General features: G+C 44.4%; 1 protein-coding gene across 1 annotated transcript in view; it reads right to left on the bottom strand.

Annotated features, from left to right (window-relative positions):
• Nucleotides 1–12,017, bottom strand: part of MAP3K15 (mitogen-activated protein kinase kinase kinase 15) — a 122,847-nt gene extending 110,830 nt beyond the window's left edge. Inside the window, exon 1 of the mRNA XM_069464088.1 lies at nucleotides 11,660–12,017. Within this exon, the coding sequence (XP_069320189.1) occupies nucleotides 11,660–12,017 (358 nt within the window). The remainder of the gene's footprint in view (nucleotides 1–11,659) is intronic.
• Nucleotides 12,018–15,910: the final 3,893 nt, after the last annotated feature.

The following is a 15,910-nucleotide window of genomic DNA, read 5'->3' as shown; positions in this document are numbered from 1 at the left end:
TGACAGAATCAAACCTTGATCCTCCAGCCCCCGCTCCACCCTCTCCAGCACCATCTCCATCATCTTCTGATTAATGTCAGCTGCCTTCTTGCCACAAATATGCCCCTTCCAGTAAGCAAGACATCGATGCAACATTAGGTGAGCATTAACCTTTAATATTCTTTTTGAAATTTCTCCTAAACTTTTTGTATGTGTTTGTTTTTATGTTCTATTTGTTTGAATTAAAAGAAACAGCACAATAGTTTCTGTAATTTATTATTATAGTACGGGGTATATTATTATTATTACATAATTACACTGCATTACCACATGAGCCATTATAATATTATTATTACCGTATATGTGCAGTTCATCAGGGATCCGAGTTACATACAAATCTGATCTAAAGACATCCTCAGGAACGTATCTTGTCTGTAACCTGGGGACTGCCTGTACTATATGATTCCACTTATGAAGTATCTAGAGTAGCTAAATTCATAGACACAGAAAGTAGAATGGTGGTTGCCAGGGGCTGGGAGGAGAGGGAAATAGGGAGGAGTTCTTTAATGGGTACAGAGTTTTAATTTTTCAAGATAAGAGTTCTAGAGATTGGTTGCATGCCAATGTGGATGTACTTAATGCTACTGAACTATACACTTAGAAATGGTGAAAATGGTAAATTATACGTTATGCATTTTTTACAATAAAAATTTTGAAGGATTAAATATAGGTACGATGTGATCCAGAAATCCCACTCCTAGGTATATGCCCAAGAGAAATGCAAACGTGTCCACATAAAAGCTTGAAGCATTATTCACAATAGTCAAAAAGTGGAAATAGCCAAAATGCCCATTACGTGATAAATGGATAAATGTGGTATATCTACACGATGTAATATTATCCAGCAATAAAAAAGGAATGATGTTCTGACCCATGCTACAACATGGGTTAACCCTGAAAACATGCTAAGTGAAAGAAGCCAGACACGAAAAGCTACCTATTACTTAATTTACATAAATAAGTAAATCTATAGAGAAAGAAAGTAGAATAACGGTTGCCTGGGTCATGGGGTAGGTGGCTGGAATGAGGAATGACTGCCAATAGGTACAGGGTTCTTTTTGGGAGTAATAAAAATGGCCTGAAATTAGATAGTGGTGATGGTTGTACAACTCTGAATATACTAAAAACCACTGAAATGCACATTTTAAGAGCATGAATTATATCTCAATAAAGCTGCTAAAAAGGAAAAAACCCAAATATTAGAATATTCATAGCAGCACCACTGTTCATAATAGTCTCAAACTGGAAACTACTCAAATGTTCATTAACAGTAGAAAACATAAATTGTGCTATAGTCTTACAATGAAATACCATATAAACATGAGAAGGAGTGATTGCCATATTAACAATATAGAGGGGCCGGGCGCGGTGGCTCACGCCTGTAATCCTAGCACTCTGGGAGGCCGAGGCGGGTGGATGGCTCAAGGTCAGGAGTTCGAGACCAGCCTGAGCGAGACCCCGTCTCTACTAAAAATAGAAAGACATTACATGGACAACTAAAAATCTATATAGAAAAAATTAGCCGGGCATGGTGGCGCATGCCTGTAGTCCTAGCTACTCGGGAGGCTGAGGCAGTAGGATCGCTTAAGCCGAGGAGTCTGAGGTTGCTGTGAGCTAGGCTGATGCCACGGCACTCATTCTAGCCTGGGCAACAAAGTGAGACTCTGTCTCAACAACAACAACAACAACAACAAAAAAAAAAAAAAAAAAACCGAAAAAAAAAACAATATAGAGGAATCCCACAAACATAATGGTGAATGAAAGGAGCCAGACGCTAAAAGGTACAAATTCTATTATCCCATTTATAGAAAGTACAGAAACAGGCAAAATTAACCCATGCTGATGAGAAATCAGGATAGTTACTCTTGGCCAGGAGTGGGGCCAGAAAATGGAAGTGGACACACTCTGGGGTGCTGTTAGCTTCCGCTTTCTTGGTCTGGGTGCTGTGTACATAGTGTGTACAGTCTTTGAAAAACTCAGCAGTACACACAAGAGTGTGCCCTTTTCTATACATATATATACGTGTGTATGTGTGTGTACGTGTATGTGTGCATGTTAGACCTCGATAAAAAGACAGAATAAAGGGCATAGTTAGAGCAGGGTTTGTGCCTTTTCCTCACCATGGGACAAGGAATGGAATTAGGATGGAATCTCAAACCTCAAAACTTTGGAAACTTTCCTTACACACTGCAGGAGTATAATGCAACCCCACTACAGGATGATTGTCCAAGGGATTTGAGCCCTGAGTCTTTTAAAAAAAAATTTTTTTTACTATGCAATTTTGCTCCTTTTAAATAATGCATACAAATTAACATACACACTAATGAATGAAATGTGATAAACAGAAACAGTTGTTGAAAGATTAGATATCATTAATTTAATCACAGACACATGCTTTAACATGTATTGTATACCTCATACTGTAGTTATAACTTATTCTAATAAACTAGAGTCTAAATTATAGAAACATTAACTTAACGCTTTGTGAAAAAGGTAAGTTCACACGCTGGGTTTTGGCAATTTATTCTTTCACAAAGCACATTTCATTCCATATTGAGGTTCTGGTATGTTTATTGGTGGGGCCAGAGGGGAGTGACATAGGGGAGCAGACATTTATTGAGCACTGACTAAGTTCAAGGCACTGAGCTTGAATCCCTACATAGAAATCTTTTTAAAGGAGGCTCAGAGATATGAAGTAAGTTATCTGGGGTCACATAGCCAATAAACAACAGGGTAAAAATTCAAACTCCGGCCCATAAAGCCAATGTCCTTTCTCTTCCACCACTTCTATTACCAGGGGCAGTGGGAAACAATGATAGAAGACATGTTGGTAAAGTTTTATTATGGGTCTATTTTTGAAGTTTTTGCTTAGGAAAGCAGAAAGGCCACTCTCCTGAAAGAGAACCTGTGCTTCCTGTACTTTCTTGGATAACGAGATGAAAAGGTGGCAGTTGTGGTCCGGCTGTCCAGACTCAAAGCGCCTGGAGTACTCATCCCAGACAAGACCAGCCTTCCAGATGTTTGAGGCCAAGTGTCAGGTTCGGTTTATCAAATAGCACCTGTGTCAAAGTTCATTTGAGAGGAATTACAAATCTAAACGTAAAAGCTAAAACTATAAAGCTTTTAGAAGAACACATAAGAAAGAGTATCTGCACAACTGCAAGCTGGAAGATTTCTTAGGGAAGATACAGCAAGCAACCATGAAAGAGTAATATTCTAAATAAGACTTCATCAAAATGAAAAGCTTCTGCTCATCAAAAGCCACCATTAAGTAGACGAAGAAGCAAGCCAGTGACTGGGAGCAAATGTTCACAAAACATATTTCTGACAAAGCACTTAAATCCAGAACATATAAAGAACTCTCATAATTCAGTAATAAGATGACAGACAACCCAATTAGATGGGTAAATGACTTGAACAGATCCGTCACAAAGGAAGATACCTGCATGTCCAAAAAGCACATGGAGAGGTACTCAACATCATTAATCATCAGGGAAAGGCAAATTAAAACCATAAAGAGAAACCATTAACCCCCATGAGAAAGGCCAAAATTGAAAGATTGACAACACAAAGTGTTGGTGAGGATGTGAAGCTACCAGAACTGTCATGCATTAATTGGTACTGGGAATATAAAATGGTTTAACTACTTCAGAAAAAAGGTTGGAAGTTTCTTATATATTTTAACATACATCTAACCTTTGATCCAGCCATTTCACTCCTAGGTATTTACCCAAGAGGAGTAAAAACGTTGGTCCACAGAAAGACTTATATACAAATGTTCATAGCAACCTTGTTAACAGCCCCAAACTGGAAGTAACTGAAATGTTCATCCACAGGAGAATGGTTACACTAACTATGGTATATTCTTATAGTGGAATCGTACTTAGCATTAAAAAGGAACTACTGATACATACAATATGGATGAATCTCAAAAAGGTTTTTCAAGCTGGACAAATGAAGACAGGCATGAAAGAGTACACACTGTATGAGTCCATTTACATGAAACTCCAGAAAAGGAAGATCTAATCTGCAGCAGATAACAACAGGTGAGTCATTGCCTGGGGTCAAGGATAGGGGTGAAGGGAGGATTGAATGAAGGGGGACGTGAGGGAACTTTCTGGGAAGACAGAAATGTTCTATATTGTGATAGGGGATTGGGTTAGACAGGTTTAGTCATTTTTCAAAGCTTTACAGCTGAGATTTGTGTTTCAATATATATACATTTTACACTTTAAATGTTTAAAAGTAAGTATGAAGTATGGGGTGGGGAATGGGTAAAGAAGAAATGAGAATGGCAGAATGTTAATAATTGTCAGAGCTGGGTAACATACGTGCTTGAAATTTTCCGTGGTAAAAAAAAAATTTACAAAAAAAGGCATCCACATCAAATGCTTCTGCCTCTCTCCACCTTCTCTTTCCCCTCCCCTTCTGTGTCCACTCTTCCTGGCCCCTGGGCCAGCCTCCTGCAGCCCCCAATACCTGAATGAGCTCCACTTCCTGCCAAGGCCCACCACCCAGCTCCATTCTTCTCTGCAGCCCCCACCTCAACCCCTACAGCCAAGCCCCAACAACCACCAGGCATTTCTGCCAAGTCATGTCACACCCAATAGCTCAAAACCTGTGCGAGGTATTGGGAAGCAAGAATTTTTCCAGCCTACTTAGTAAAAGTTCAGTCCTATTCCAACTACATTATTTGTCCCAGGATTTAAACAGCACCTATCTCAAAGTCAGATATATAGAAGGCTTTGGAAAAAGTTGATGGCTTATATTCCAAAACTATCTTCAGAAGTTGACTGCTGGGAACTGAGAATACATTTTACCCTATAACAAATACTACATAGCCAATAAGGTGGAAGACCAGCCCACAAATATCCATCTACCCTAAAATGCACTCAAGGCTGAAACAGCAACATCTCAATTAAATGCTGCAGGTGCAATGCTTCTTTCAAAGTCAGCCCACGTGACTAAGAATTGAGGAAAGTTCCAGGCTCAATGCTGAGTCAGTAGCACTATCAGCAGCATAGAATGGAAGGAGACTTGGGCAAGGGCCCCCATGGGCAAGCCAGCAGTCAGGTCCGGCAGAAGACAGTTGAGGTTTGGGCCACACAGGGGTGGAGAACCTGTGGTTTTGGGGCCACATGTGGCCTTCTGGATCCTTGAGTGTGGCCTTTTGACTGGGATTTGTTCTGTGAAGTTTGGATCTGGTCAAAGGGCTGCACTCAGGGATCTGGAGGGCCACATGTGGCCTTGAGACTGTAGGTTCCCCACCCCTGGTGCGGCCTAGTCCCTGGGAGCGAAGTCATTGCTGCCTGGCCTGAGCATACCAGGCCCCTCACTCCAGCAGGGAGAGAGACAGGGAGAAGGTTTCCGAGTTACAACCCCATTTTTAATCTCCTACTGTGCTTGTTTAAAGCAAAATCATCCTTATATTCTAGAACATACAGTATAGAAAATGTGGACAAGCCAAAAGAAAAAGAATCGGTATTCCCAGCACACAACTAAAACCACTGTTCCCATTCCAGCATGTCCAGTGTGAGTTCTTCTAGTTTCTTCTATTGGATATGCACTGCTGAGGAGAAAAGTTCAGACCCAGAAATTTATTATTAGGATATATCTTATTTCTTAATAAAATCATAAGTGCACTATCTCTATGGCTTGGACACCATTTTCAACATGGTTGCCACAGGAAACTACATTCTGAATTTCTGTTGAGGGCACCAAACAAGTTTTGCTTCATCTCAACAGGAAAAGCAAAGTGTTATCTGTGCCCACTGATAGTTATTCTTAAAAGGAGCTGGGTGGATATTCCTAGGAATCACTCAAACAGTAGCAAAGAAGACTGCATCTGGCTCCCTGCCACTGAAGAGTTCGCTGTCTGGCAGAAGAGCATTAAATCAATAATTATTTAATCACAATTGTGTTGCCTGCTAGGAAAGCAAACCTCAGCATGTAAAAGCCAGCAGGGAGAAGGAGAGGAGTCCTCGAAGGCTTCCTTGAGGAATTCAGATGTGAAAGCAGAACAGGTATTGATTGGCCAGAGAGGAAGACTGCAGGTGGGGGAGGGGACAGAAGCCAGGCTACAGTGGCTTCTAGGCAGACAACATGGATTGGAACACACCAAGATCGGCCCAGTTTTGAGAGACCAGTTACAAAGCTGTTGGCAGTAACTCAGAGGAGAGAAGATGAGGCTTGGACGAAGATGGTAGCAGGGCACATAGAAGCAGGCAGATTTGAGAACCATTCTGGAAGTAATTAACTGGACTTGGCAATGAGGGAGATGGTGGAGTCAAGGCTGACTCCTAGGTTTCTGACATGAACTGCTAGGTGGACGATTTTACTCATCTATGTTTACTTAGAGAAGGCAATGTCTAAATTAACTATTGTTCCTATACTCTGCTAGAAATAGATTTGGCCAATCGCCTGGATGCCACAGAAAACATTGGTGCTGAATCAGAGGGCTGCCTGTTTCATCATTCCACAACCATCAAACCCACGTGTCCCACAGGACCATCTTTGAACTTTATGCATTTTCCAGAATGATGAAGAGAGAGTACCCAGCAAATTATAAGAAGTCTTAAGGCATCTTTCTGAGGAGTAAATACATGTGCGGATTGAGCCTGCTAAAGTGAGCTGAGCCAAGAGATACATTTAGGCATTTCTAGCAGAATGCATGGCAAGCTGTATGGAACAGGATAAGGTAGGCTAGGCTGCTACCACAGACAAAGCCCCAAAATTTCAGTGCCTTAACTACCAGCTTAAACACATGATCTTCAAGTTTGCCACAACAGAGGCAAAGAGAGATGTAGGAGGTGCACCATTTAACTTCCTCGGCCCAAAGTAATGCCCGTTGCTGCTACTCACGTGGCATTGACCAGCATAGTCACAAGGGCCCAAGGGATGTTAGAAAACGTGGAAGAATATATAGATGTTTGGTGAGCACTGTCTGCCACACAATGCAGCAAGCTAATAAAGAGTCCAGGAATACCACTGCAGAGGGAGAAGTGACATAACCCACACAAAAGGCAGAAAAGAAAACTAGAGCTAACCTTATTTTAAACCATTACATATCTTATATTGCAGAAAGCCCAATATCACTGTTGCATCCAAACTAACAGAATCACAACAGTATTATTTAATACAAAAGGAAAAAGTTACCTCGCCTCCCAAACTGGTAAAACCATGAAAGAGGATATAAAATATCTCCTCCCACCCCAGTCCCCCATCGCTGGTATTAACCTGATGGTCCAAGCACCTTAGCCCACATCGACACAGTGCGGGGTCCCACAATTGGCATATATTATGAACAATGATGGCTCATGACATGAGATGATCCATGGCATGGACTCTCTGGATAAAGCATGTCCTAGGAGACAATCTTCTAGCAGTTGGGCTCGATTTTCATACCTTAAATTGTACTCTCTTATCACTATAACAAACAACCCCTAAATCACAGTAACCTGACCGAATAAAAGCTTTTCTCGTTTATGCAAAATCCAAAGTGGATGTTCCAACAGCAATCCTGCAAGGAGTAACTCAGGGATTCACGCACCTTCCATCTTGTGCCTCCACCATCTTCTACATGGAACCTCCAAGGTTCCCATGGAGACAATGGAAAGGTATAAGCAAATGCGAGAAGGCCTACTAGATATGCCAACACCTTGGCCCAGAAGTGACAGACATCACTTCTACTTACATTCCATTGGCCAGAAGTAGTTGTACGTCCCACCTAGACTCAAAGGATGTTGGAAAATTTAGTCCTTGGTTCTCAGCAAGAACTAGGAGCACAAATCTTTCGTGGTCACCCAGCTATCTCCACCACAATTTGTACCCCTGACTGACTCTTATACAAGCCAGCCAGAAAAGGGGATCATCAGAAAATAGCAAAGCCAAAGGACTAATCTGGAAACTGAAGCCCTAGGCTTGGTCTTTTTAACAATGTTCAGGAAATACAAGCATCCCCTGTTGTAGGTGGCAACACATCACAACTTTTAAAATCACTGTGAACATAACTGAAGAAAAAGAATCAGAGGTAAGGCCGTGGATCAGGAAAGCAACATTTGAGTGAAGTTCAGAGAGGGAGATAAATATATTCTACCAGTCCGGATCTCATTTTAAGATTTGCCTCTACATTAAGTGTATTCAGTTATAGCATCCTGGGAGACTAGAGTTTCCACGGTCAAAATGTTTGGGAAAGCACAAGACGAGGTCACACAGGTTTCCTTCCTGCATGATATCTCAGTCTTAAAGTGTTCACAAGCACTGAGAATCTCCAGGAGGCAGACAGCCTGCAGTTGAAAAAAGTAGAGAAGGCTGTCCAGGTAAATCCAGTCCAAACACACAGTATGGCAGCTGAAGTCATGACTTGGAATTCAGTGAAAGCAGAGAGATGGACAATTAAACAACAGGAGTGAAGGCAGATCCAGAAGAAAGGGTTTCTTCTGGGGGGGGGGGGGAAGGGATCTACTTTGTTCTCCAAATATTGGAAGTATTAATAACTGGGCAATTGACCCTCACTTGCTAAATTGATAGTTCTGCTGAACTCAAGATTCCAGTCTTTGGAGATGAATGATAGATGCAAAATAAATAAATACATACATACATTCTAGTCTTTCTAGGGGCTAAGGGCATACAGAGATGCCCACCACCTCTGCCAAAAGCAAATGGGATGTTCCTCAAATTAAACATAGAATTATCATATGACCCAGCAATTCCACCTCTGGGTATACACTCCCAAAAGAAGTGAAAGCAGGGACTCTGACAGACATCCGTCCACCACGTTCATAGCAGCATGGTTCACAACAGCCAAACGTGGAGGAAGCCAAATGCTCATCAGTGGACAAATGGATACACATCATGTGGCATATTCAAACACTGGAATATTAGCCTTAAAAAGGAACTAGCTTCTGACACATGTTATGGCACAGATGAACCCTGAAGACATGCTAAGTGAAATAAGCCAGTCACAAAAGGATACATACTGTATGACTCCACTTATATGAAATGTCTGGAATAGGCAAATTCATAGAGACAAAGTAGAATGGTGGGTATCAAAAGCTGGGGGGAGTGAAAAGTGAGGAGTTATTGTTTAATGGGTACAGTGCTTCAGTTTGGGATGATAAAACCCAATGGCTGAATAGGCAGAGCAGAGAGGCATTTTAGGGCAGTGAAAGTAACTCCGCATGATCACATAATGGAGGACACATGTCATTACACCGTCATCCAAATACACAATGTACAACACCAAGGGTGAACCCTAATGTAAATGAAGGACTTTTGGTGATTATGATATGTCAACATATGCATAGGTTCCTCAATTGTAGCAAGTGCACCACTCTGGTGGGGGATGTTGATGGTGGGAGAGGTTGTGTTGGAGGGGTATAGGGGGTCTACAGGAAATCTCAGTTTTGCTGTTAAAACCACTATTTAAAAATGTCTTTGTAAAAGCTCTGGAGATGGATACTGGTGATGGTTGCATAACAGTGTGGATCTATTTACTACCACTGAAATCAACACTTTAAAATGGTTAAATGGTGAATTTTGTTTTTTTGCTGCAATTGAAATAAATGGGCTGTGCCCTGCCCTTCACGGCCCATGACAGTTTTCACTCACAGCAGCATCTGCTTGTCCTTGCTTAGGTCAAAGGCCTGCCTGCGGCTTTCCTGCAGCTCACTGAATCACCCAGGCACTGGTGACATACAGCCTCAAGATTTAGACCCATAAAACAATATAAGGAGATGGAAAACCAAAATCAAACCCAGCTTAGACTTGTGAGAAGCTCCTATGAGAACAGGAGATAGCAAGCACTTAAATTTCACATCTATGATCGCCCTTAAAACACACTTGGGTCGGTTCAGCCGTTCCCCTCCCTCACAGGCCCTTTTCTAGATCAGCACCGTATCGGGACCACCTGCGATGAGGAAAACGCTCTACAGAGTTGCTGTCCCACATAGGAGCCACCTGTGCCTACTGAGTACTTTAAATGAGGCTAGCGCAACTAAGGAACTATTTTGATTGTATTTTAATTAATTTACCTTTAAATACCCACACGTGGTTAGTGGCTACCAAACTAGATGGCGTAGTTTTAGAACTGTTAACAAAGAAGTGACAGATTTGTATCTTTTTGGTGGTGATGCCAAAAATCTGTGAGTGGTAGAGACAAGGAAGAGGGGTGTTTTCCTTACTGCTCCTTTGATGACAAGCCTTTGGCACTTGGGTGACATTCATAAACGTTATATGTGCGACAGTAATCTGTTTAATCCACAAACCCACTACGGTAGGAGGGCAGCGCTGTGCCTAATGGCAAAAAGGACATTTAACCACTCAGAGAAGAGTCTGTTCAAGCTCCAATTTTGGAACAGAGTGAATAGGAATCGAGAAAACTAAGTGGTTGTAGGTGAAGTGGGCTCCTGAACGCTTCTAAAAAGATGATGTGTTGAAGGGGATACTCAGCGTGGTCAGAAATGTCAGGAGAGTGTTTTCAACAGGTCCAGCTGCCACTTGTTTAAACAAGCCTCACACCTGCCCCCCCGCTTCTACCTGGGGAGGATTTGCTCTGGAAAAAAAAAACAAAAAACAGGCGTGCGCACACACAAAATACACAAAAATACCCCCGCCCAGATATATGCTGCCTCCAGCAAAGAATGAATGGTAATAAACCCAGCTTTCTATTTCAGCAAAGCAACGCCACCCAGTTACTGTCTCATATCCTTTTAGGTTTGGGGTAGGCACTGTTACTCCCTTTGGTCAACGGAGAAACTGAGGCACAAGGACTCCCAAGTAATTACTGTCTCACAAAGGCACCGTAAGGAAAACAGCCAAGCAACTATTCACTCCTCACCTAGAGAAACTCTTGCCAACCCAAAGTACCGTACTGAAGGCCGGATTCTTACGGCACACCTATCACAGTGAGCGTGGCGATCTGGCGTCCCACTCCTGCAATACAGTCACCCTGAACCTGTGAATGCTGGGCATTCCGGGATAAAAAATAAACCTGCCACAGGGTGGTAGATCACACCCCACTGTCGGTGTGTGCTGAGGGCAGAAATTAAAGTGTGCAAAAGAACCCCGAGGTATTTCTAAGGGGCAAAACACAGGCGCACACTTAAGGCACTGATTCCCACTCCTGGCTGGAGAATGGAGTCACCTGGGGAGCATTCGTTAAACATTCCTGAGGCCGCAGATGTTGATGTCAGCGGTGGGGGTCCAGTCCGGGCGTTTAGAGTTTGAAAAGCTCTAAACCTACGGGCGATTCTAACCTACAGCCCGCGTTGGGACCCATGGCTGTAAGAGACACGCCACGGGTGACAAAGTAAAAAGTTGGGTAACTGGAGAAGAGGGGCGTTCAGCATCGCCTGAGTTACAGGCTGTCTCTTGGGTTATCCGATATTTTAAAAGACTGAGGAATAAACGAGTCTCAATGCCAGTGGCCTCCGTTTTCTTATCTGTTAAGGGGCACAACGCTACCTACTCCACCCTCCCCGAAAGGCAGTCCGGAGGTAAGAGTCGGGGGGTGAGAGACGAGGGGAGGAGCTGAGAGGAACGGGGGGTTGGGCGGGCGCCATGGCTTGTGTGAGGGTAACAAAAGGAGTGAGGTGGGGACGAAGGGGGCAATCGCCCTCACCTGCGTCGTAGAAGGCGTCCAGCACGGCCGTCTCCCCGAAGTCAAGCTCCCCGAAGGGCACTGAGGTGAGGTGAGCGCCCTCGGCTTCGCAGGCCCGCAGCAGGCACTGCCGCGCCCCCGCCTCCGGGCCGCCAGCCGCGCCGCCCTGGGAGCTGTCGCTGCGCACGTATACTGCCCGCAGAGCCCGCCGCGGTCCGCCCTCGCCGCCGCCGCCGCCGCTACCTGCAGCTCCCTCAGCCGCTGCGTCGGCCTCGGCCGGCCCGGCAGTGCCCTCGGCCCCCGGCGGTAGCGGGCACTGAGGGAACTCTCCTGCCGCCCCGAGGGCCCCGGCCGGGGAAGTCCCGCCGCCGCTCTCCATCAGACCGCCCGGCGTGCCCTTCTCGCTCCCACGAGTGGCTGGCGGCTGCGGTCAGCCAGGAGCCACAAGTTGCAGCGGCGACGCAGTCCGAGCACCTGCTCCTGAGGCGCGGGATGCGACTGGAGCCGGACGACCCAGCGTGCACCAGTGGCCCCAAGGTGCGCAGGTCAAGACAGCGCCCCTCAGGGGCGGACTGAAGCTCAGGTTCCGCTGCCCCCGGCGCCCTCTGAAGAAAAAGAGGCGGGGGCTGGGACGTCAGGGCGAGCGGAGGGGCGGGGGACGCGGGCCTGGAAAGGGCGCCAGGGCAGGAGCGCGGAGGGCGCCCCCTGCTGCCGCCTCCGCGCCGCGCCCGGAGCCTGGAGACCGGCCGAAGCCGGAACTTCAGGACTTTTTTTTTTTCGCCATCGCTCTAAACCTGACCACCACTAGGAGCCCCAGGCTCTTTTTTCTCAAAACAACTTGAAGCTTTTTTTTTTTTTTTTTTTTTTTTTGAGAAGGGAGGGGAAATGTGTCTGTGGAGGTGAGAAGGGGGGAAACTTAGAGTGTGAGGAATTTTTTTTTTTTTTTTTTGAGACAGTCTCACTCTGTTGCCCGGGCCGTGGTGTCAGCCTAGCTCACAGCAACCTCAAACTCCTGGGCTCAAGCGATCCTTCTGCCTCAGCCTCCCCAGTAGCTGGAACTACAGGCATGTGCCACCATGCCAGGCTATTTTTTTCTATATATATTTTTAGTTGTCCATATAATTTCTTTCTATTTTTTTTTTAGTAGAGACGGGGGGGGGGGGGAGGGCGGGGTCTTGCTCTTGCTCAGGCTGGTCTCGAACTCCTGACCTCGAGCGATCCTCCCACCTCGGCCTCCCAGAGTGCTAGGATTACAGGCATGAGCCACCATGCCCGTCCCAATTTGAAGCTTTCAAGCGGGGTAAAAACTCTTTCAAAGCATTGATTGGATGTAAATATTCAATTGCAAACTAAATACAGACGTAGTTTTAACCCAGCCTTGGGATGAGTGGTTGCTTCATTTTGCACTCTTCCTCCCTGGTTGCCAAGCGCGGACCCTCCTGAGCCCTGTCCTAGAGGCTGGCTTGTCTTGCCTTTCACTGTGACAAGGCACCGGGAGGCACCAGCAGCAAACCTCATTTGCCCGGAAAATAGACTCCAAGTACGCCGCCTGCCAGACCTGTGAGACACCGTGAACCCAAAGGGGGTCTTCACTATGGATCCCACGGACCTCACGATTTTAGACCCAAATATGAGGTGTTACCACGGCAGGTCATACCATTGTATTTAAAATGTGGACATTATCACAAAATTTGGGGATTTTTTTCTTCTTTTTTAATAACAGCTTTATTGAGATATAATTCACATACAATTCACCCATTTAGAGTGTATAATTCAATAGTTTTCAGTACATTCACAGAGTTGTGTGGCCACCACCACTATCAATTTTAGAACATTTTCATAATTTACCCCCCCCAACTCAGTACCCATTAGAAATCACTCCATTCTCCCCCTCCCAACATCCCCAGCCCTAGGCAACCACCGATCTACTGTCTCAATAGGTTTGCCCATTCTGGACATTTCATGGAAATGGAATCATACAACGTGTGGACATAGGTTCTCATTCGTCTTGGCTATATGCCTAGGAGCAGAATTTCTAGGCCACGTGGTAACTTTATGCTTAGCCTTTAGAGAAACTGCCACTGTTTTCCAAAGCAGCTGCACCATTTTATATTCCCACCCGCAGTATATGAGGGTTCCAATTTCTCCAGAAAACAGACTCCCAGTACTTGTTATTGTCATTTTTATTATGGCCATCCTAGTGGGTGTGAAGTGGTACCTCATTATGGTTTTGATTTGCATTTCCGTGATGGCTTAGTGATGTTGAACATCTTGTCATGTGCTTATTTGCCATTTGTATAACAACTTTGGAGTAATGTCTATTCAGATCCTTTGCCCATTTTTTAAATGGGTATTTGGTTTTTTATTACCGAGTTGTAAGAGTTCTCTATATATTGTGGATACAAGTCCATTATCGAATACGCGATTTGCAAATATCTTCTCCCATCCTGTGGGTTTTCTTTTCACTTTCTTGATGGTGTCCTTTGCAGCACATCACGAGCCATTTTGACACAGACTGGATAGGATTTGTCTTATAAAACAGCACTTCATCCTCTCTTTGCATTTCAGTAATAATGCAGGCCACCCCCCCAACCCCCCCCCCCCGCCCCCGCTCCCCAGAGAAAGCAGAAACTGTCTGCTTAAATCCTTGAAGAAACCCTGCCCTAATTCCAGCCCTGGTAGAATCAAGAACTTCACAAACGGCATCAATATGCATCCAATTCTGTGGTCAAGAATGGAAAAATGGGCTCTGCAGAAATCTCTGAGAACACACAGACCAGGTCAGGAACAAGGAAAACTTGGGAAAATGCTCAGCACCTCTGTTCTGAGACTTTTTTCATATGATGCTATAAAAGGACAAGTGTTGTTTGTAACCTTGTAATGTATAATAATAGTAATTTTCCTAATGTGCCTGTTCATCTGAAATTATTCCAGTGACTTGCACAGCCTTTGGAAGGGCAAAGATGCCCATTTGAGAATCACTTGCCAGCATTTTGCTGTTGTGCCCACTGCAATCTTCCTGAATTCTCTTAGCTCTCACTGGGGCCCTGCTGATTAAGTGAGACACACAGCAGTTATGAATTCTGGCTTGAATAATATCTTCCTCTAAATACAAACCCTGCTGAGTAAAGAACCCAGCGTTTACCCAGCTACCGAGCGCCTTCCCTGAAGTTGGCACACACAGCCCACCTCGTCATTGTCTCCAGCATGCCCCAGCACCCCCGCCATGTCCTTCCTGCCTCTCCCTAGCCCCACTGAGAAGAAAATTGCAAAATGCTGAATTAGTCTTTTCTGTTCTATTGAATAATTGTCCCGTTCTTACATTTGCCTTACCCCTTACTAAGTACATGTCATGGAAAACACTTTGCCCTAATGCAGAGGTGTCATAGAAAGTTCTTCCATATATTTAAATGAAATCTTGTCTTTGTAACTTCTACCCATTGATTCTAATATAATGCCTGTTCCCTGTGACAGCTTTCCAAGAACTGCCCTTAAGTCTTCTCTTTTGCCAGTGATGCCCCTTCTCCCAGACCCTTCCATCATTTCTCCATGGCTACTATTCACCCTGATGATTCTCTTCTAGAAGATTCTCTATTAATCTCTATTGCTGTTTTATGTGTGTAAAAGACTTTTTAAAATTAAAATGTTTTGAGGTAATTGTAAATTCATATGCAGTTGTAAGAAATCACACGGACAGATCTAGTGTACCCTTGACTCAGATTGTCCCAATGGTAACATCTTGCTAAACTATAGTACACTATCACAACCAGGACATTGACATTAATACAATCAAGATACGAAACGGCTCTATCACCACAAGGATTACTCCTGTTGCCCTTTGATAGATACACTCATCACCCTTCCTCACCCCATCCCGAACTGCTGGCAACCACTAATCTGTTCTCCATTTCTATAATTTTCTCATCTCAAGAATGTTATTAGGGGCCGGGCGAGGTGGCTCATGCCTGTAATCCTAGCACTCTGGGACGCCAAGGCAGGAGGATCGCTCGAGGTCAGGAGTTCAAGACCAGCCTGAGCAAGAGCGAGACCCCCATCTGTACTAAAAAAATAGAAAGAAATGATTTGGACAGCTAAAAATATATATAGAAAAAATTAGCCAGGCATGGTGGTGCATACCTGTAGTCCCAGCTACTCAGGAGGCTGAGGCGGAAGGATTGCTTGAGCCCAGGAGTTTGAGGTTGCTGTGAGCTAGGCTGATGCCACGGCGCTCTAGCCTGGGCAACAGAGTGAGACTCTGTCTCAAAAAAAAAA

The sequence above is a fragment of the Eulemur rufifrons genome, chromosome 30 (genome assembly GCF_041146395.1).
Source record: "Eulemur rufifrons isolate Redbay chromosome 30, OSU_ERuf_1, whole genome shotgun sequence".
Taxonomy (NCBI): domain Eukaryota; kingdom Metazoa; phylum Chordata; class Mammalia; order Primates; family Lemuridae; genus Eulemur; species Eulemur rufifrons.
This window is presented reverse-complemented; position numbering and strand designations above follow the sequence as displayed.